This window comes from Delphinapterus leucas, chromosome 15 (genome assembly GCF_059928025.1).
Source record: "Delphinapterus leucas isolate spDelLeu-1000000601 "Yukka" chromosome 15, BTC_Dleu_Yukka2, whole genome shotgun sequence".
Lineage (NCBI taxonomy): Eukaryota > Metazoa > Chordata > Mammalia > Artiodactyla > Monodontidae > Delphinapterus > Delphinapterus leucas.
Window position 1 is genome coordinate 38,275,607 of NC_143143.1, and position 16,016 is coordinate 38,291,622.

Below are 16,016 nucleotides of genomic sequence, written 5' to 3' on the forward strand. Positions count from 1 at the left end.
CCCGATCGTGCCGTGCTCATTGGCTGGCACAGGGCCAGGAGGTGCCAGCCTGGAAAGCTCGGTCTCGAGAGGGTGCGGGAGTGCTGAAGTCCCAAGTGGGCCCCACCCAGTCCTGGGGCCCACTCTTTTCCCGCTCCTGTGGGTCTGGGAGCTCACACACGTTTCCGAGCCACGCAAACCCACTGGCACCCGAGTTTGTCCCCAGCTGGCGTAGCCTCGAGGTGTCTATTTGCCAGTCTTGGAGAGGAGCACAGTCTTTTCCGAAGTGAAACAAGCTACTTTCGCACTAAACTTTTCCCCAGGATGAAGAGCTGTAAACTGCCCATGTAAATAATGTGGGTGCAGGATGTAACGGGGGGAAGTCCTTTAAGCATCGTACCCACAATGGTGGGCAGGCCCTGGCACAGCGCGGGTTAGCAGGTGTTGTCATGGACAGCGGGGGCATTCTACTCAGCCAGGGTCAGGACTTGGCATCCAGCAGCCCCTCCCCACCCCCTGCTTTGGACTTGGTCCCCCACTTCCCAGCCCTGCACAGATGTGAGATTATCAGCCGGGGAACCATTCTCATTCAGAGTTTGGAGAGCTCCCAGGGTCAGGCTTCTGCATTTGCAAAGGCTCTAAATGGAGCACTAAGATCCCTGCACCAGTGCTGCAGAGGGAAGAGAGATTGACAGGGCACGTGTGTGTGTGTGTGTGTGTGTGTGTGTGTGTGTGTGTGTGTAAGGTGGGGCGCCATGGCCCAGGGACCCCAGAGACTGAGCGGGGCGGCTGGAGCTGGGGTGGGGTTTGGGTGGCCGTGGGCCTGCCAGGCACCCACCCTGCGTTAGGATCTTCTAAATTATTTAAAAGACCCAGCGCGGTTGGGGATTTTCCGTCGGATGCATCAGGCTCAGCTCGCTTAGGGACAAGCCTAGTATCGCACCTCATGTTGACGTGACATGGGTTGTGGCCGTAGAGGTCTTCCTTCCTACCCCCACTCCCTGCCCCAGGAGATTCAGAGGAAGGGACTAACTTGGACCAGGGCAAGGCAACTACAGAGTGAGTGCTGGAAGTAGGGGAGAAGATGGGAAAGAACAGAGATGAGGGTCTGTGGAGCCCTGGGCCACGAAGTCTGTTTGACCTCAGGCCAGGAACTTGCCCCCTAGGCCTCGGTGCCCCGCCTATCTGTTAAAGAGGCGAAGATTCAGGCTTGCAGTTCCTGGAGTGAGGTAGGGACGGAGATGAATGAGTGTGTGAATGAGGACGTGCTTTGCGAATGGTATGGCACCGCACGGGTGCCAGATGTGAGGTGAAGCCGAAGACCCTTCCCCCATCCGAGCACGCGCTCGGCCCCACCACATTCCCCTGCCCCGGGAGGGCAACTGTTCTGTGCAAGCCTCTGGGTGTACACACCCGGCCCGGACCCCCAGACTGTCAGACCGGGAACTGTCCTCGTTCAGGGTTTGTTGAGTGCCCAAGGTCCCGTTCCTGTGCCCCTGGTTCCATTGTCAGCAAAGGTTGGGGATCCTGCCCTAAGATTCCGCGAGGCTCCCCTCAGGACCCAGAGCTTCTCTGCCCGCAACTGTGACGTCAGTCCGCCTGCTCCCCAAAGACCACACCTGCGCGGGGTCCAGACTTTTGAGGCTTGTTTATTGACATGCGCAGACCTAGACCCGGGGCACAGAACTCAGTGGTACTTCTCTGTCAGCACTACCGCCAGGCCCGTCAGGAACTTATCCCACACCACCTGCATCTCCACCGTGAACTCGCCCTGCAGGTGGGAGGCCAGCACCACCTGGAAACACTGGATCAGCAGCTGCGGGAGAAAAGGCCGGTGAGAAGAGCTCTGTCCTCGCCAATTCCTTGCCGAATGCCTCCCCACCTTGGCTGCGCGCGCGAACCCTGCTACGTCCCGGGGTGGCTCACTGGGAAGTTGGTGGGGTCCACGCGCAGCACATGTGCGTGCAGGTCGGCAAGCGGGCTCAGGGCCGCGCGCAGGTTGTCCATGTGCCGGACGGCCACTCCCACCGCCTCGAGCACACGTTGTCCGTGGCTCAGCAGCTGCACCTCGTCAGGGCGGTCGCCCAGGTGCTTAAAGTAGGTCTTGGTGCTGGGGTACACCGTGAAGAGCCTGCGGGAGCAAGGGTGAAGAGGGAGGGCGGTCCCTCCAGCGTCTGCGCCGCCCAGACCCCGCGAACCCCCGGTCAGGCCCGCCCCCCTCCCGACTCAGGCCCAACACCCCAGTCTCCGCCTCGCTACGATTCTGGAGACCCAGCCCCAACCCACCTGAGCAGAAGCTCCGCCCCGAAGGGCGCCTCGTGGCCGGCGATCAGGTCCCAGACCTGTGCTACTTGGGCGCGCTCTTGGGCGCTGAGCATGGCGTTGGCGTGGCGTGCTCTGGGTGCCGCGCCCGCAGTCCCGGCCTCCTTATAGCGGCCCTGCCCCCCGGCGCCCTGCCCGCCCTTATCTTCAGGAGCGCGGCGGGAACCTGGGGACCCTGGTTGCCAAGCCAGGTCCCTGTCACCGCAGAGGAACTGAATCACGCCGTGTGTGTGTGTGCCTTGGCTGCAGACTTTAGGGGGATCTACAATTATTCCACAGGGAGCTGATGGAGGGATTGGGAGAAAGAGTGCGGAGGGCCAGGAGGTGTCAAGGGTCCTCTCAGTGCCTGAGCTGTGACAACAAGCTTTGAGGAAAGGCCCCTGAGTCCCTACACATACACACAATACGCTGACTGAAGCGACAGACTGGGTGATTTGGGAGGCGGGAAAGAGGCACAAACTCAGGTCTGACCCGAGAAAACGGCGTGGGCGGTCCTGGGCTGTTCTGCTCCCTCCGGTCGCGACTCTGGGGTCCTCAGGACCAAGGACCGCCCCCAAAGCACCCTTGGAGTGACCTCCAGGCCGGGGGTGACACTAGGGTCGGCAGTGTTCCCGCGAAGCCTCCATTCCCTCCCTTCATTCCCCTCCGCTTCCCCCAATACTGAGACGCACAACCAGGCTCCCTCCATCCTCATCCATTTATTGGGGGTCCCGGGTGGAATCATAAGAGGGTGCAGGGGAAGGGGAGGGCTCGAAGCCTGCCCTGGGGGTCGGGAGGCATCCTCAGCGGTACTTCTCGGTCAGGACGCGGGACACGATGGACAGGAACTTGTCCCAGGCGGCGTGCGCGTCGGCCGTGAAGTCAGCGGGGAAGTGCGAGGCCACCGTGACCAGCAGGCAGTGGGACAGCAGCTGGGGCGACAGGATGGCTCAGGGCGGGCGCGGCGCGAGCGGCGGGCACCCAGCCCCGTCCCCGGACCCCGCCCCGCCCCGGGCCCCGCCCCGCGCCCACCTTGAAGTTGACCGGGTCCACGCGCAGCACGTAGGCGTGCAGCTCGCTCAGCTTGGAGAGGGCGCCCGCCACGTTGTCGATGCTCTTGACCGCGTCGCCCACGGCAGCCACCACCTTGGAGCCGTGCGCGCGCAGCTGCGCGGAGCCCGCGTGCAGGTCGAAGTGCGGGAAGTAGGTCTTGGTCTGGGGGTAGCTGGAGAAGAGCCTGCGGGCGGGGCGGGCCGAGCCGGGACACGTCACGTTTGCACGCGGGAGTTAAAACGTAAATATTAGGGCAAAAAGTGCAACTTGACCCCAATATGAACATTTTAAAGACACACAGGATCGGTATCGCGGACTTCAGCTGTTGCCCCGGCTCCAGTATGGCCCGGCCCACCTCACCCTCACCGCCCTGTCCTCCAGTCATTTGTTCCTTCCTTCACTCACTCATTCAATCAACAATGATTGTGGAGACCTGGGTGCTGGGCGCTGAGGGAGGGACACAATCGACCCTCGTCACCCTCCCCATGCCCCTCCTCTTCCTGCCCGCTGACCGCCGAGCACCCGCCTCACCGCTGCTCGTGCTCACTGAACCTGCATATGTGCCCTCCTCACTGACCCTCCTCACTGACCCTCCTCACTGTCCCCTCCTCATTGACCCTCCTCACTGACCCTCCTCACTGACCCTCCTCACTGTCCCCTCCTCACTGTCCCTCCTCACTGTCCCCTCCTCACTGTCCCCTCCTCACTGTCCCTCCTCACTGTCCCTCCTCACTGTCCCTCCTCACTGTCCCCTCCTCACTGTCCCCTCCTCACTGTCCCTCCTCACTGTCCCTCCTCACTGTCCCCTCCTCACTGTCCCTCCTCACTGTCCCACCTCACTGTCCCCTCCTCACTGTCCCCTCCTCACTGTCCCACCTCACTGTCCCCTCCTCACTGTCCCCTCCTCACTGTCCCTCCTCACTGTCCCTCCTCGCTGTCCCCTCCTCACTGTCCCTCCTCACTGTCCCCTCCTCACTGTCCCTCCTCACTGTCCCCTCCTCACTGTCCCCTCCTCACTGTCCCTCCTCACTGTCCCACCTCACTGTCCCCTCCTCACTGTCCCTCCTCACTGTCCCACCTCACTGTCCCCTCCTCACTGTCCCTCCTCGCTGTCCCCTCCTCACTGTCCCTCCTCGCTGTCCCCTCCTCACTGTCCCCTCCTCACTGTCCCCTCCTCACTGTCCCTCCTCGCTGTCCCCTCCTCACTGTCCCTCCTCGCTGTCCCCTCCTCACTGTCCCCTCCTCACTGTCCCTCCTCGCTGTCCCCTCCTCACTGTCCCCTCCTCACTGACCCTCCTCACTGTCCCACCTCACTGTCCCCTCCTCACTGTCCCTCCTCACTGTCCCCTCCTCACTGTCCCTCCTCGCTGTCCCCTCCTCACTGTCCCTCCTCACTGACCCTCCTCACTGTCCCACCTCACTGTCCCTCCTCACTGTCCCTCCTCGCTGTCCCCTCCTCACTGTCCCCTCCTCACTGTCCCTCCTCACTGTCCCTCCTCACTGTCCCCTCCTCACTGTCCCTCCTCACTGTCCCTCCTCGCTGTCCCCTCCTCACTGTCCCTCCTCGCTGTCCCCTCCTCACTGTCCCCTCCTCACTGTCCCCTCCTCACTGTCCCCTCCTCACTGACCCTCCTCACTGTCCCACCTCACTGTCCCCTCCTCACTGTCCCCTCCTCACTGTCCCCTCCTCACTGTCCCCTCCTCACTGTCCCTCCTCGCTGTCCCCTCCTCACTGTCCCTCCTCGCTGTCCCCTCCTCACTGTCCCCTCCTCACTGTCCCTCCTCACTGTCCCCTCCTCACTGTCCCTCCTCACTGTCCCTCCTCACTGTCCCTCCTCACTGTCCCTCCTCACTGTCCCTCCTCACTGTCCCTCCTCACTGTCCCTCCTCACTGTCCCTCCTCACTGTCCCACCTCACTGTCCCTCCTCACTGTCCCTCCTCACTGTCCCACCTCACTGACCCTCCTCACTGTCCCTCCTCACTGTCCCTCCTCACTGTCCCCTCCTCACTGTCCCTCCTCACTGTCCCTCCTCACTGTCCCTCCTCACTGTCCCCTCCTCACTGTCCCTCCTCACTGTCCCCTCCTCACTGTCCCTCCTCACTGTCCCCTCCTCACTGTCCCTCCTCACTGTCCCCTCCTCACTGTCCCCTCCTCACTGACCCTCCTCACTGTCCCCTCCTCACTGACCCTCCTCACTGTCCCCTCCTCACTGACCCTCCTCACTGTCCCTCCTCACTGACCCTCCTCACTGTCCCTCCTCACTGTCCCCTCCGCACTGTCCCTCCTCACTGTCCCACCTCACTGTCCCCTCCTCACTGACCCTCCTCACTGTCCCTCCTCACTGTCCCCTCCTCACTGTCCCCACCTCACTGTCCCTCCTCACTGTCCCTCCTCACTGTCCCTCCTCACTGTCCCTCCTCACTGTCCCCTCCTCACTGTCCCTCCTCGCTGTCCCCTCCTCACTGTCCCTCCTCACTGACCCTCCTCACTGTCCCCTCCTCACTGTCCCTCCTCACTGTCCCCTCCGCACTGTCCCCTCCTCACTGACCCTCCTCACTGACGCTCCTCGCTGACCTATCCTCCCTGACCCCTCCTACTGACCCCCGTCCTCAGTGGCCCACACTGTCCCCTACCAGGCTCCACCCACGCCCACCTGGTGCTCACCTCTCCAGGGCCTCGGTGCCAATGATGTCTGCCTGCGTGGAGATCTTGCCCCACATGGACACGATGATGGTCCTCTCAGCCCTGGTCAGAGACATGGTGGCGGCTCAGTGGGAGCTGGGTGTGCTGAGAACTGGTGTCCGTGGTGCTCAGCCCCCAGGGTCCCCTTATATACGTGGAGCCAGGGTGGGGGCCAGGCTGTGGTCATCGCTGGGAGAGGGGAGGGGGCCATGGGGGGTGGGTCTCTTATCAGATCCAGTGACAGTGGGCAGTCAGGGCCCGGTGGGCCTGGTGGGGTGAGGGACTATCACTCCGGCTGCCCTTGCTGGGCCTTAGAGGGGGCGTTGGCCACAGCCTGACCAGACTCCAGGGGAGATAGGGGCCCAGGCAGCCCAGTGCTGCACTGCCCTTGTCCGTTTCAGAATCACAAAATGGGAGAAGCCAGAGGAGCAGTGCCCACACACCCTCCTCGGCTGGCCTGTGCCCCTGCTGCCTGCATTGCTCCTCGGTGGGTCCTGTGGCTGGACCCACATGCCAGCATCCCCCCCGCACCACCACCACCCCTGCCAGACACTGGCTCTAGGATCCCTGGGTTTCCTCCAAGAAAGCAATGGTTTTGCCAAGTGGGCCCTGAGGAGGGAGGTACTGACTGGTTCTGTTCCTGAAAAGCTGGAGGAGGTGGCCGGTCAATAAGAGAATCCTAATGTCATGTGCTTTTGGGGACTGCTCTGTTGCTCACCACATTATTATTTCAACATACAATACAGTTGATTTTTTTTAATGTACTGCTCTGTGAATTTTGACATGTGTGTAGATTTGTGTAACCCCACCACAGTCAGGACACACAACAGCTCTATCAGCCCCAAAACTCCCACAGGCTGCCCCTTTGCAATCTCACCTTCCTCTGTCCCCTAAACCCAGACAACCACTATAATTCTGTCTTTTTCAAGAATATCCTATGAATGGAACCAGACGGCATGTCATCTTGTAGGACTGGCTTCTTTTACTTAGAATAATACCCTTGAGACCCATGCATGTTATTGCCGGTATCAGTAGTTGGCTTCCTTTTATTGCAGAGTAGCACTCCACGGTACTAACGTTCATTCATCCTCCCACTCAAACACGTGGGCTTTTTCCAGTTTGGGGCTATTACAAATAAAGCTGCTATGAACATTCTTGTGTAGGTCTTTATGTGAACATAAGTTTTTATTTCTCTGGGATGATACCATATCTAGGAGTAGGATTGTTGGTTCATGTGCTAAGTGTATGTTTAACTTTGTAAGAAACCACTAAACTGTTTTCCAGAGTGGCTTTACCGTTTTGCATTCCACTCAGCAATGAAGGGAAGTCCTAGTTTCCGTGCATCTTTGTCAGAATCTTTACATGTTAGTCGTTCTGACGGTTGTGACACAATATATCATTGTGGCTTCAATTTGTGTTTCCCTGATGGCCAGTGATGTGCAGCGTCTTTTAATGGGCTTATTTGCCATCCATGTATTCTCTTTTTAATTAATTAATTAATTTTTTTTTTTTTTGGCTGCGTTGGGTCTTTGCTGCTGTGCACAGGCTTTCTCTAGTTGTGGTGAGCAGGGGCTACTCTTCATTGCGGTGCACGGGCTTCTCATTGCGGTGGCTTCTCTTGTTGCGGAGCACTGGCTCTAGGCACGCAGGCTTCAGTAGTTGTGGCTTGCAGGCTCTAGAGCGCAGGCTCAGTAGTTGTGGCGCATGGGCTTAGTTGCTCCGCTGCATGTGGGATCTTCCCGGACCAGGGCTCGAACCTGTGTCCCCTGCATTGGCAGGCGGATTCTTAACCACTGCACCACCAGGGAAGTCCCATATATTCTCTTTGGTGAAATATCTCTTCTGGTCTTTTGACCATTTTAAAATTTGGTTGTTTGTTTTCTTATTGTTGAATTTTGAGAGTTCTGTATATATTCTGGATGCAATCATTTGTCAGATATGCAATTTGCAAATATTTCCTCCTAGTTTGTAGCTTGTCACTTCATTTTCTTAATAGTGTCATTTGCGGAGCCAAAGTTTTATTTTTTATTAATTAATTAATTTTTTTTTGCGGTACGCGGGCCTCTCACTGTTGTGGCCTCTCCCATTGCGGAGCACAGGCTCCGGACGCGCAGGCTCAGCGGCCATGGCTCACGGGCCCAGCCGCTCCGCAGCATGTGGGATCTTCCCGGACCAGGGCACGAACCCGTGTCCCCTGCATCGGCAGGCGGACTCTCAACCACTGCGCCACCAGGGAAGCCCCAAAGTTTTATTTTTGATGAAGTCTAATTTATCAAGTTTTTCTCTTAAGATTCATGTTTTTAGAGTCATGCCTGAGAATTCTTTGCCTAATCCCAGGTCACAGAGACTTTTATCTATGGTTTCTTCTAAATGTTTCATAGTTTATATTTTACACTTAGATCCATGATCCATTTTGAGATAATTTTTGTATGAAGTGTGAGGTTTATGTCCAGGTTTTTTTTCTTTGCCTATGAGTGTTCAATTTTTCTAGCACCTTTTGTTGAAAACACTATACTTTCTCTATTGAATTGCCTTCTCTAATTCATTTGTAAAAGATTAATTTGACATATTTCTACAGGTCTATTTCTGTACTCTCTATTTTGTTCCATTGATCTATGTGTCTATCCTTCACCAAAATCACACTGTGTTTATTACTGTAAACTTTATGTTCGGTCTTAAAATTAGATCCTGTCCCAAGAATGGAAGAAAACATTTGCAAATCATACATCTGATAAGGGACTGATCCACAATATAAAAAAACTTACAACTGAAAAATAGAGACAAAAAACTAATTGAAAACTGTGCAAAGGACTTTAATAGACAATACTCTAAAGAAAACATACAGATGTCCAATAAGCACATGAAGAGATGCTCAGCATCGTTACTCATTAGGGAAATGCAAATCAAAACCAAACAGAGCACACTCACTAAGATGGCTATAATCAAAACCCCTAACCCTGAACTCTAACCCTAACCTTACCTACACCTATTAGAATGGCTATATTTAAAAGACAAATAACAAGTGTTGGTGAGGAGGTGGTGAAATTGGAATCTTTAGACACTGCTGGTGGGAATGTAAAATGGTGCAGCTAGTGTGGAAGACAGCCTGGCAGTTCCTCAAAAGGTTAAACATAGAGTTCCCATATGACCCAGCAATTCCATTCCTTAGTATATACCCAATAAAATGAAAACATACATCCACTCAAAAACTTGTACTGTGTTCGTAGCACCAACCACTATTTATAATAGCCAAAAAATGCAAAAAACCCAAATGTCCTTCAACTGATGAATGGGTGAATCAAACATGGTATAATCTATGCAATGGAATAGTATTCCATCAAAAAAAGGAACAAAGTACTGATACATGAATGAACCTTGAAAAAATACATATTGTGGGACTTCCCTGGTGGCACAGTGGTTAAGAATCCACCTGCCAATGCAGGGGACACGGGTTTGATCCCTGGTCTGGGAAGATCCCACATGCCGTGGAGCTAAGCCCATGTGCCACAACTCCTGAGCCTGTGCTCTAGAGCCCACAAGCCACAACTACTGAAGCCCACACACCCTAAAGCCCACATGCCGCAACTGCTGAGCCTACATGCCACAACTACTGAAGCCCACGTTCTCTAGGGCCCGTGTACTGCAACTACTGAGCCTGAGTGCTGCAACTACTGAAGCCCGCAGGCCTAGAGCCAGTGCTCCACAACAAGAGAAGCCACCACAATGAGAAGCCCGCGCACCACAACAAAGAGTAGCCTCTACTTGCTGCAACTAGAGAAAGCCCGAATGCGGCAACAAAGACCCACCACAGACAAAAAAAAAAAAAAAATTAAAAATACATATTGTATGATTCCATTTATATATATGTCAAGGACAGGCAAATCCTTAGAGACAGAAAGTAGATTAGGTTGTCTGGGGCCGGGGTAGTTGCGGGGTGTGACTGCTAATGCAGATGGGTTTCCTTTTGGGGTGATGCAAACGTCCTAAAATTGTGCTGATGGCTGCATAACTCTCGAATATACTAAAACCCGCTGAATTGCACACTTTAAATGGGTGGAATATATGGTATGTGAATTTTATCTCAATAAAGGTGTTAAAAGCCTGGGTGATGTCATTCCTCCCTCATTATTCTTTTCCAAAATGGTTTTGGTGATTCTGGTTCCTTTGCCTTTCTGTATGAATTTTGGAGTGAGTCAAAGAGTTATCTGCACAAAAGCCTATGAGACTATTTACAGAATGGGTAAACATTTCCCGCGTGGAGAGTTCTGATCACAGATATTTTGCTGAACTATTCTTAGAGAAAATTGTGAGGCTCAGACAAGCCCTCTGATTGGAAAATGTGTACAAGAATAAGCAAGGATCGAGCACCTTCTGTATGCCAGGCACTGTGCTCGGCACGTTGTCATGTCATGATGTTGGTCTCTTCTACGCCCAAGCCGGGCTTGATGGGAGTGTGGAGTTCGAATGCAGGAGCTGAGTCCAATGGATACCTCCCCACTGCTGAGCAGAGAGGGCGGGGATCTCACCTGGGCTGTTGGTGCCTGTCTGTGGCCTGGAGGTAGAGTCTGCCTTCATGGAAGCCCCTTCCCGGTCTCTCCCTACTTACATTTCACAGCTGTCCCCCTCTTCTCCTGTGACAGGGTCACCCTCTCCCAGGGAGGTGCCCACCCTCCACTGGCCTTAGGCTTGTTGCTACCTCTCCTGGCAGTGCTGACTCCAGGGCCCCAGGTGTTCACAGGGAGTGTTTTGCCTCTCTGGGTTTGTTCCAGAATGGGATGAGCCTGGTCCTCCCCAGTCACCTCTGGCTGTTGCTTGGTTCAGAAGGAAACTCCAGGGCCACCACCAGCATATGGGCCTTCCATAAGGGTATGTAAGCCTGATCCTGAGGCTTCAGCTCCTAGAAAGGAGAGGTGTCAGCAGGGAGACAGACAGAGACAGATGGACAGACTGGCAGAGAAAACAGACTGAGCGAGGGAGACAGAGGAGGCTGAGCGCCAGGTGGAAGGTCACGCAGAGGGAGGGAGTCTGGAGGTCCTGGGTGAGGCTGGAGCTGGCCTGCCAGGCGAAGGTATTAAGTCTGCCAGAGGGGGAGGCACAGTAGGGTCTCAGTGAGGGATGTGTCTGGGAGAAGCCCCCCAGCTGCAGTGTCTGGGGTCTGTGGCCAGGAGCCAGTGTGGGAGGTAATGAGTGTGGACTCTAGGCCTCCCACTATGGGGCCGGTCCTCCCCTCCTCTCTGGCCTCAGGGCCTCCTGTTTCTCTCCCGGCAGCACCTCCCCCCATCCTTGGCCTCCATAAGAGAGGGAGCCACAGGAAGCCACTTTGTTTCTGAAACTACCAAGCCCTGCAAAGCATTGGTGTGGGCAGGAGCCCTTTTCTTTTTTTTACTTTTTTCATTGTAAAATATAGCACAAGATTACATCATAGCCTAATGAATTATGTCATAGCCTAATTAATTATTATAAGGCACATATTCAGCAACCCAATCCCCCCCAAAGGTGACCCCTACCCTGACTTACCTTCTTGCTTTTCAATAACTTAAAAAAAATTATTTACTTATTTATTTAGTTTTGGCTGCGTTGGGTCTTTGTTGCAGTGTGTGGGCTTCTCACTGCAGTGGCTTCTCTTGTTGAGGAGTACAGACTCTAGGCTCACGAGCTTCAGTAGTTGTGGCTCGTGGGTTCTAGAGCGCAGGCTCAGTAGTTGTGGCGCACGGGCTTAGTTGCTCTGCGGCATGTGAGATCTTCCCGGACCAGGGCTCGAACCTGGGTCCCCTGCATTGGCAGGCAGATTCTTTTTCTTTTTTTTAGTACTTCCTTTTTTTTTTAAGATTTATTTTTTTTATTTATTTATTTATTTTATTGGCTGCGTTGGGTCTTCCGTTGCTGTGCGCTGGCTTTCTCTAGTTGCAGCAAGCGGGGGCTACTCTTCGTTGCGGTGCGAGGGCTTTTCATTGCAGTGGCTTCTCTTGTTGTGGAGCACAGGCTCTAAGGCACGCAGGCTTCAGTAGTTGTGGCACACGGGCTTAGTTGCTCTGCGGTATGTGGGATCTTCCTGGACCAGGGCTCGAACCCGTGTCCCCTGCATTGGCAGGCGGATTCTTAACCACTGTGCCACCAGGGAAGCCCAGGCGGATTCTTAACCACTGCGCCACCAGGGAAGTCCCTCAATAACTTTTTACTACCCAAATATGTGTCCTTAGGCACTTTAGTTGGTTTTGCCTGATTTTGGCCTTCAGGTACATGAAACAGTACAGTGTCTTCTGTCACCCATGTTTGTGACATGCCAGAGATGCTGTGGGTGTTCATTGTCATCTCTGTGTTGTATTTCCTTGTAGGAATATATCACAGAGTTACACAGGGTACTGGGGAATGGACATTTGGGTTGTTTAGTTCTTGGTTGCTGTGAATGATGCTGCAGTGAACATTCTGTCAGATATATTCCTAGGAGCGGGGCTGCTGGGTCTAGGGCATGGGAATTCTCAGCTTCAGTAATTAATGCCAGACCGCTTTCTGGAGCAGCTGTACCACCTTGCATTCCCCTAGTGATGGTTGAGTTCCTCGTTCTCCACATCCTTACAAACGTTTGCTGTGGTAGGTCTCCTGGTCTCAAATTTTAGCTATTCTGGTGGGTGTGTATTAGTTTCTCACATGGTCTTAATTTGCACTTTCCTAACGCTGATGAGCTTGGGCCCCTGTTCACATATTTGCTGTCCTTTGGATTTCCTCTTTTTTGAAGCTTCCAAGTCATGGCCATTTTTCTACTGTGTTGCCAGTCTTATTGATTTATAGGAATTTTAAAAATATTCTGGATATAAGTTCTTGTCAGTTTCACGTGTCTTATATCCCCCAGGTCTGTACCTTGCCTGCACTCTCTTAGCACTGTTTTTGAATGGAAGTTTATAATTTTAATGCAATAAAATTTAGTGATTTTTAAAATTGGGTTTAAAAATGTTGTACCTTTCAGGCTTCCCTGGTGGCGCAGTGGTTGAGAGTCCGCCTGCCGATGTAGGGGACACGGGGTCGTGCCACAGTCTGGGAGGATCCCACATGCCACGGAGCGGCTGGGCCCGTGGGCCATGGCCGTTGAGCCTGCGCGTCCGGAGCCTGTGCTCCGCAACGGGAGAGGCCACAACAGTGAGAGGCCCGCGTACCGCAAAAAAAAAAAAAAGTGTTGTACCTTTCTATACACAACAGCCAAAAGGTGGAAACAACCCAAATGTCCATCAGTGGAGGAATGGATCAACAAATCATGATACTTCTGTACAATGAGATATTATTCAGCCATAAAAATGAAGCACCAACACACCCTGACATGGATGAACCTTGAGAACATTATTCTAAGTGAAAGAGGCCAGATGTGAAAGGCCACATATTGTGTGATTCTATTTATATGAAGCATCCAGAATGGGCAAATCCAAAGAGACAGGAAGTGGATGAGTGGGTGCCAGGGGCTGGGGGGAGGGCAGTGGGGAGGATGGGGAATGATGAAAATATTCTGGAACTAGTTAGTGATGATGGTTGCGTCCATTACGAATATACGAAATGTCACTGAATTAACTGTTCACTTTCAAATGGTTAATTTTACGTTGTGCAAATTTTACCTCAATTTTTTAAGCAAGTGGAATAAGCATTGGACTGAAGGCTTCAGTGAAGTGAACCTTCTGTATTACGTTTCTAAGAACTTTACTGTTTGGTCCTTTGAGCTGGGCAACAGTCCACCTTGGACTGATTTTGTGTGGTGTGAGGTAAGGTCTGTTGTGTGGCCCTAGCTAACATTTACCAAGTGCTTTCTAAGTCCTGGGCATAGACCGATACTCTTCATATTGGGTATTTGACCCTCACAGCTCTGTGAGAGAAGTTTTATTTTATTATCATGACATGTTTTAAGATAAGGAAACAGAGGCTCGGGAAGGTTACGAAACACATTCAGTTTCAGTAGAGGGGGACCAGCCCCAGTGGGCAGAGGAGACCAAGGTTTGTTGTGGGCAAGGTCTTCTGTCTCTGGGCCTTGCATTCCCCGCCTGAAACAAGAGGAGCCTGAGCTTGTGCAGGACTTCAGGGTGCTGAAACCTGCTGGCCTCTGGGCCGAATTCCAAGCCCCAGGCTTGTTCTGAGCTTGTGCAGTTGGGCCTGAGTTCAGAGGGCCCTGGTCTCAGCAGAAGACGGAGGAGGGATCTGCATACCCTCACCCAAAAGCAGCCCCGGGTGAGCCCCAGTTTCCCTGGTTTAACCTCGGATGGGGGTTAGAATAGCCTCCATCACACTCTTAAGAGGGATGAGATGTCACCATGTGACCTTGGGACACAGCAGCATGAATTCAAGATTATTGTGGTTCCTATTGTAGGTGAATGATTCTTTCTGGGCAGAGATGGTGGAGATGTCAAGGTGGGTCTGAGATAGGGTCTGTGAGCCCCGCCTGGCCCTCTGGCAGTCTGTGGTGGCTCTATCAGGCCCAGACCAAGTGGCAGGACTGATAAGGCCTGGCCGTCCAAGGGGCCTCCTGGCCCTGCCCCGGGGAGTGGGGGGAGAACCCAGGCTGGGAGGAAAGGTCAGGAGTTTCTGTTTCCAAGAATCCTCTTACCTTCCAAAAAGCAGGTTACTAAAGAGAGTTATTTAAATTTAAAATGAGGACTTAGAGGTGTGGGGTGCTGGCAGGGAGGAGTCTGAGGACATACCCTGCAGTGAGCAGAGGCTGGGCCTGGGCACATCATTGTTCAGGAGACCATTTGTTCCCACTGCTGTTACTGGTGGGGAACCTGAGGCCCAAAGTAGGGCCAGCCTACCCTCGGTCCCTCTGGCTGCCGGCACCAGGCTGGATTGGCCAGGGAGTGGCCATGAGCCCTGGTTTCCCTAACAGCCCAGTGAGGCAGACAGACAGACAGACATGGACTGAGATGCTGCCAGTGAAGGTGATGTGGGATTTGGACCGCGCTTCCTCCAGTCCAGCCCTCCGACAGCCCTGCACCTGGGCCTTGGGAAGGGTTGTATCCATGACCTCTGGGAGCGGGGATCCTGGTGAGCTCCCATCACCATTCATGGATTCCAGTGCTTGTTACAATAAAAAGACATTAGCCACACAGCCAGAAAAATAAACAATGGATACTTTTGTGAAGGTTGCTAGCAGGGAGAGGGCCCTGAGTGGGTAATTGAGGAATGATGGTTTCTCCATGTCTGGGCCTTCCCCCAGCCCAAGGACAGCCAGGTTCTGGGGCCATAGGACCATCCAATGGGGCAGCAGCATGTCCAGGGAAGTCGGAGGAAGGAGGCCTGAGTCAGAGTCCTGGTTCTTATGTCTGGGCACCCGCAGATTCCCAGCACCCCTGTGGGGAGGCCCCCATTACCACAGCTAGCCCATCTACCCAGCTCTCCCAACCTCACATCCTGCTCCTGTACCCTTGTTTCCATTCTGGGGACATTCATGGGAACGGGGGGAGAACTCAGAAAACTTTTGATGATACACAAAATCAATATATTCTAGACTGGGAAAAAGGCTTGCAGAATCTGTAACAGAGGGTAACTAACCCTCACAAAATAAAAATACATCAAAGAAGGACAAACAACCCAAAAGGAAACATGAAGGCAATTCTTAGGCTCTGGCAAATAATCAAGTGATACAGTTAGTTCTTCTCCTCAGCAATAAAAAAATGCAACATAACACACTATTTCCTTTTTTTTTTGAAATTTTGGGAAAAAATAAAGTCCATGCTATGCAGCCCTGGGCAGGGCAATATGTTGGTGGGCAACGTCTGAGACATTTCAGATGCATGTACCCGTTATCCTGGCAGATTCAACCCATGAATCTGTCCTGCAAAATACACGTTTGTGTCATCTTCAGTGCAAGAGGTTACTTTGGCAATGAAAATCTCATTCCTTAGCCCATTGGTTACTTTCTCATGCATCTGATGTGCTTGAAAAGATTTGGAAACAGTTGCAGTAGACTGTTCACTACAGTAATCTCCGGGGGAAGACTGGGATGGGGTGGGTGGGGTGATTTTTTTT

The 16,016-nt window shown here is 53.4% G+C and overlaps 2 protein-coding genes across 2 annotated transcripts; both read right to left on the reverse strand.

Annotated features, from left to right (window-relative positions):
* Positions 1–1,608: 1,608 nt before the first annotated feature.
* Positions 1,609–2,396, reverse strand: HBM (hemoglobin subunit mu). Its single transcript, XM_022594297.2, has 3 exons — positions 2,266–2,396; positions 1,906–2,110; positions 1,609–1,795 (listed from the first exon to the last, which is right to left on the reverse strand). The coding sequence occupies exons 1-3, from the start codon at positions 2,355–2,357 to the stop codon at positions 1,667–1,669; spliced, it is 426 nt and encodes a 141-aa protein (XP_022450005.1). The 5' UTR covers positions 2,358–2,396; the 3' UTR covers positions 1,609–1,666.
* Positions 2,397–2,980: 584 nt separating this feature from the next.
* HBZ (hemoglobin subunit zeta) lies at positions 2,981–6,109 on the reverse strand. Its single transcript, XM_022594296.3, has 3 exons — positions 6,000–6,109; positions 3,313–3,517; positions 2,981–3,212 (listed from the first exon to the last, which is right to left on the reverse strand). Exons 1-3 carry the CDS (start codon positions 6,092–6,094, stop codon positions 3,084–3,086), a joined length of 429 nt encoding a protein of 142 aa, XP_022450004.1. The 5' UTR covers positions 6,095–6,109; the 3' UTR covers positions 2,981–3,083.
* Between the last annotated feature and the right edge of the window lie 9,907 nt (positions 6,110–16,016).

Excerpts from the sequence above, each read along its gene's own strand:
- HBM (XM_022594297.2), bottom strand. The coding sequence starts at position 2,357 with ATGCTCAGCGCCCAAGAGCGCGCCCAAGTAGCACAGGTCTGGGACCTG. Across the intron at positions 2,111-2,265 it reads GGGGCGGAGCTTCTGCTCAG|GCTCTTCACGGTGTACCCCA; the intron begins GTGGGTTGGGGC and ends TTGCTCCCGCAG. Across the intron at positions 1,796-1,905 it reads TGGACCCCACCAACTTCCCA|CTGCTGATCCAGTGTTTCCA; the intron begins GTGAGCCACCCC and ends TTTCTCCCGCAG.
- HBZ (XM_022594296.3), bottom strand. The coding sequence starts at position 6,094 with ATGTCTCTGACCAGGGCTGAGAGGACCATCATCGTGTCCATGTGGGGC. Across the intron at positions 3,518-5,999 it reads GGCACCGAGGCCCTGGAGAG|GCTCTTCTCCAGCTACCCCC; the intron begins GTGAGCACCAGG and ends CCCCGCCCGCAG. Across the intron at positions 3,213-3,312 it reads TGGACCCGGTCAACTTCAAG|CTGCTGTCCCACTGCCTGCT; the intron begins GTGGGCGCGGGG and ends CTGTCGCCCCAG.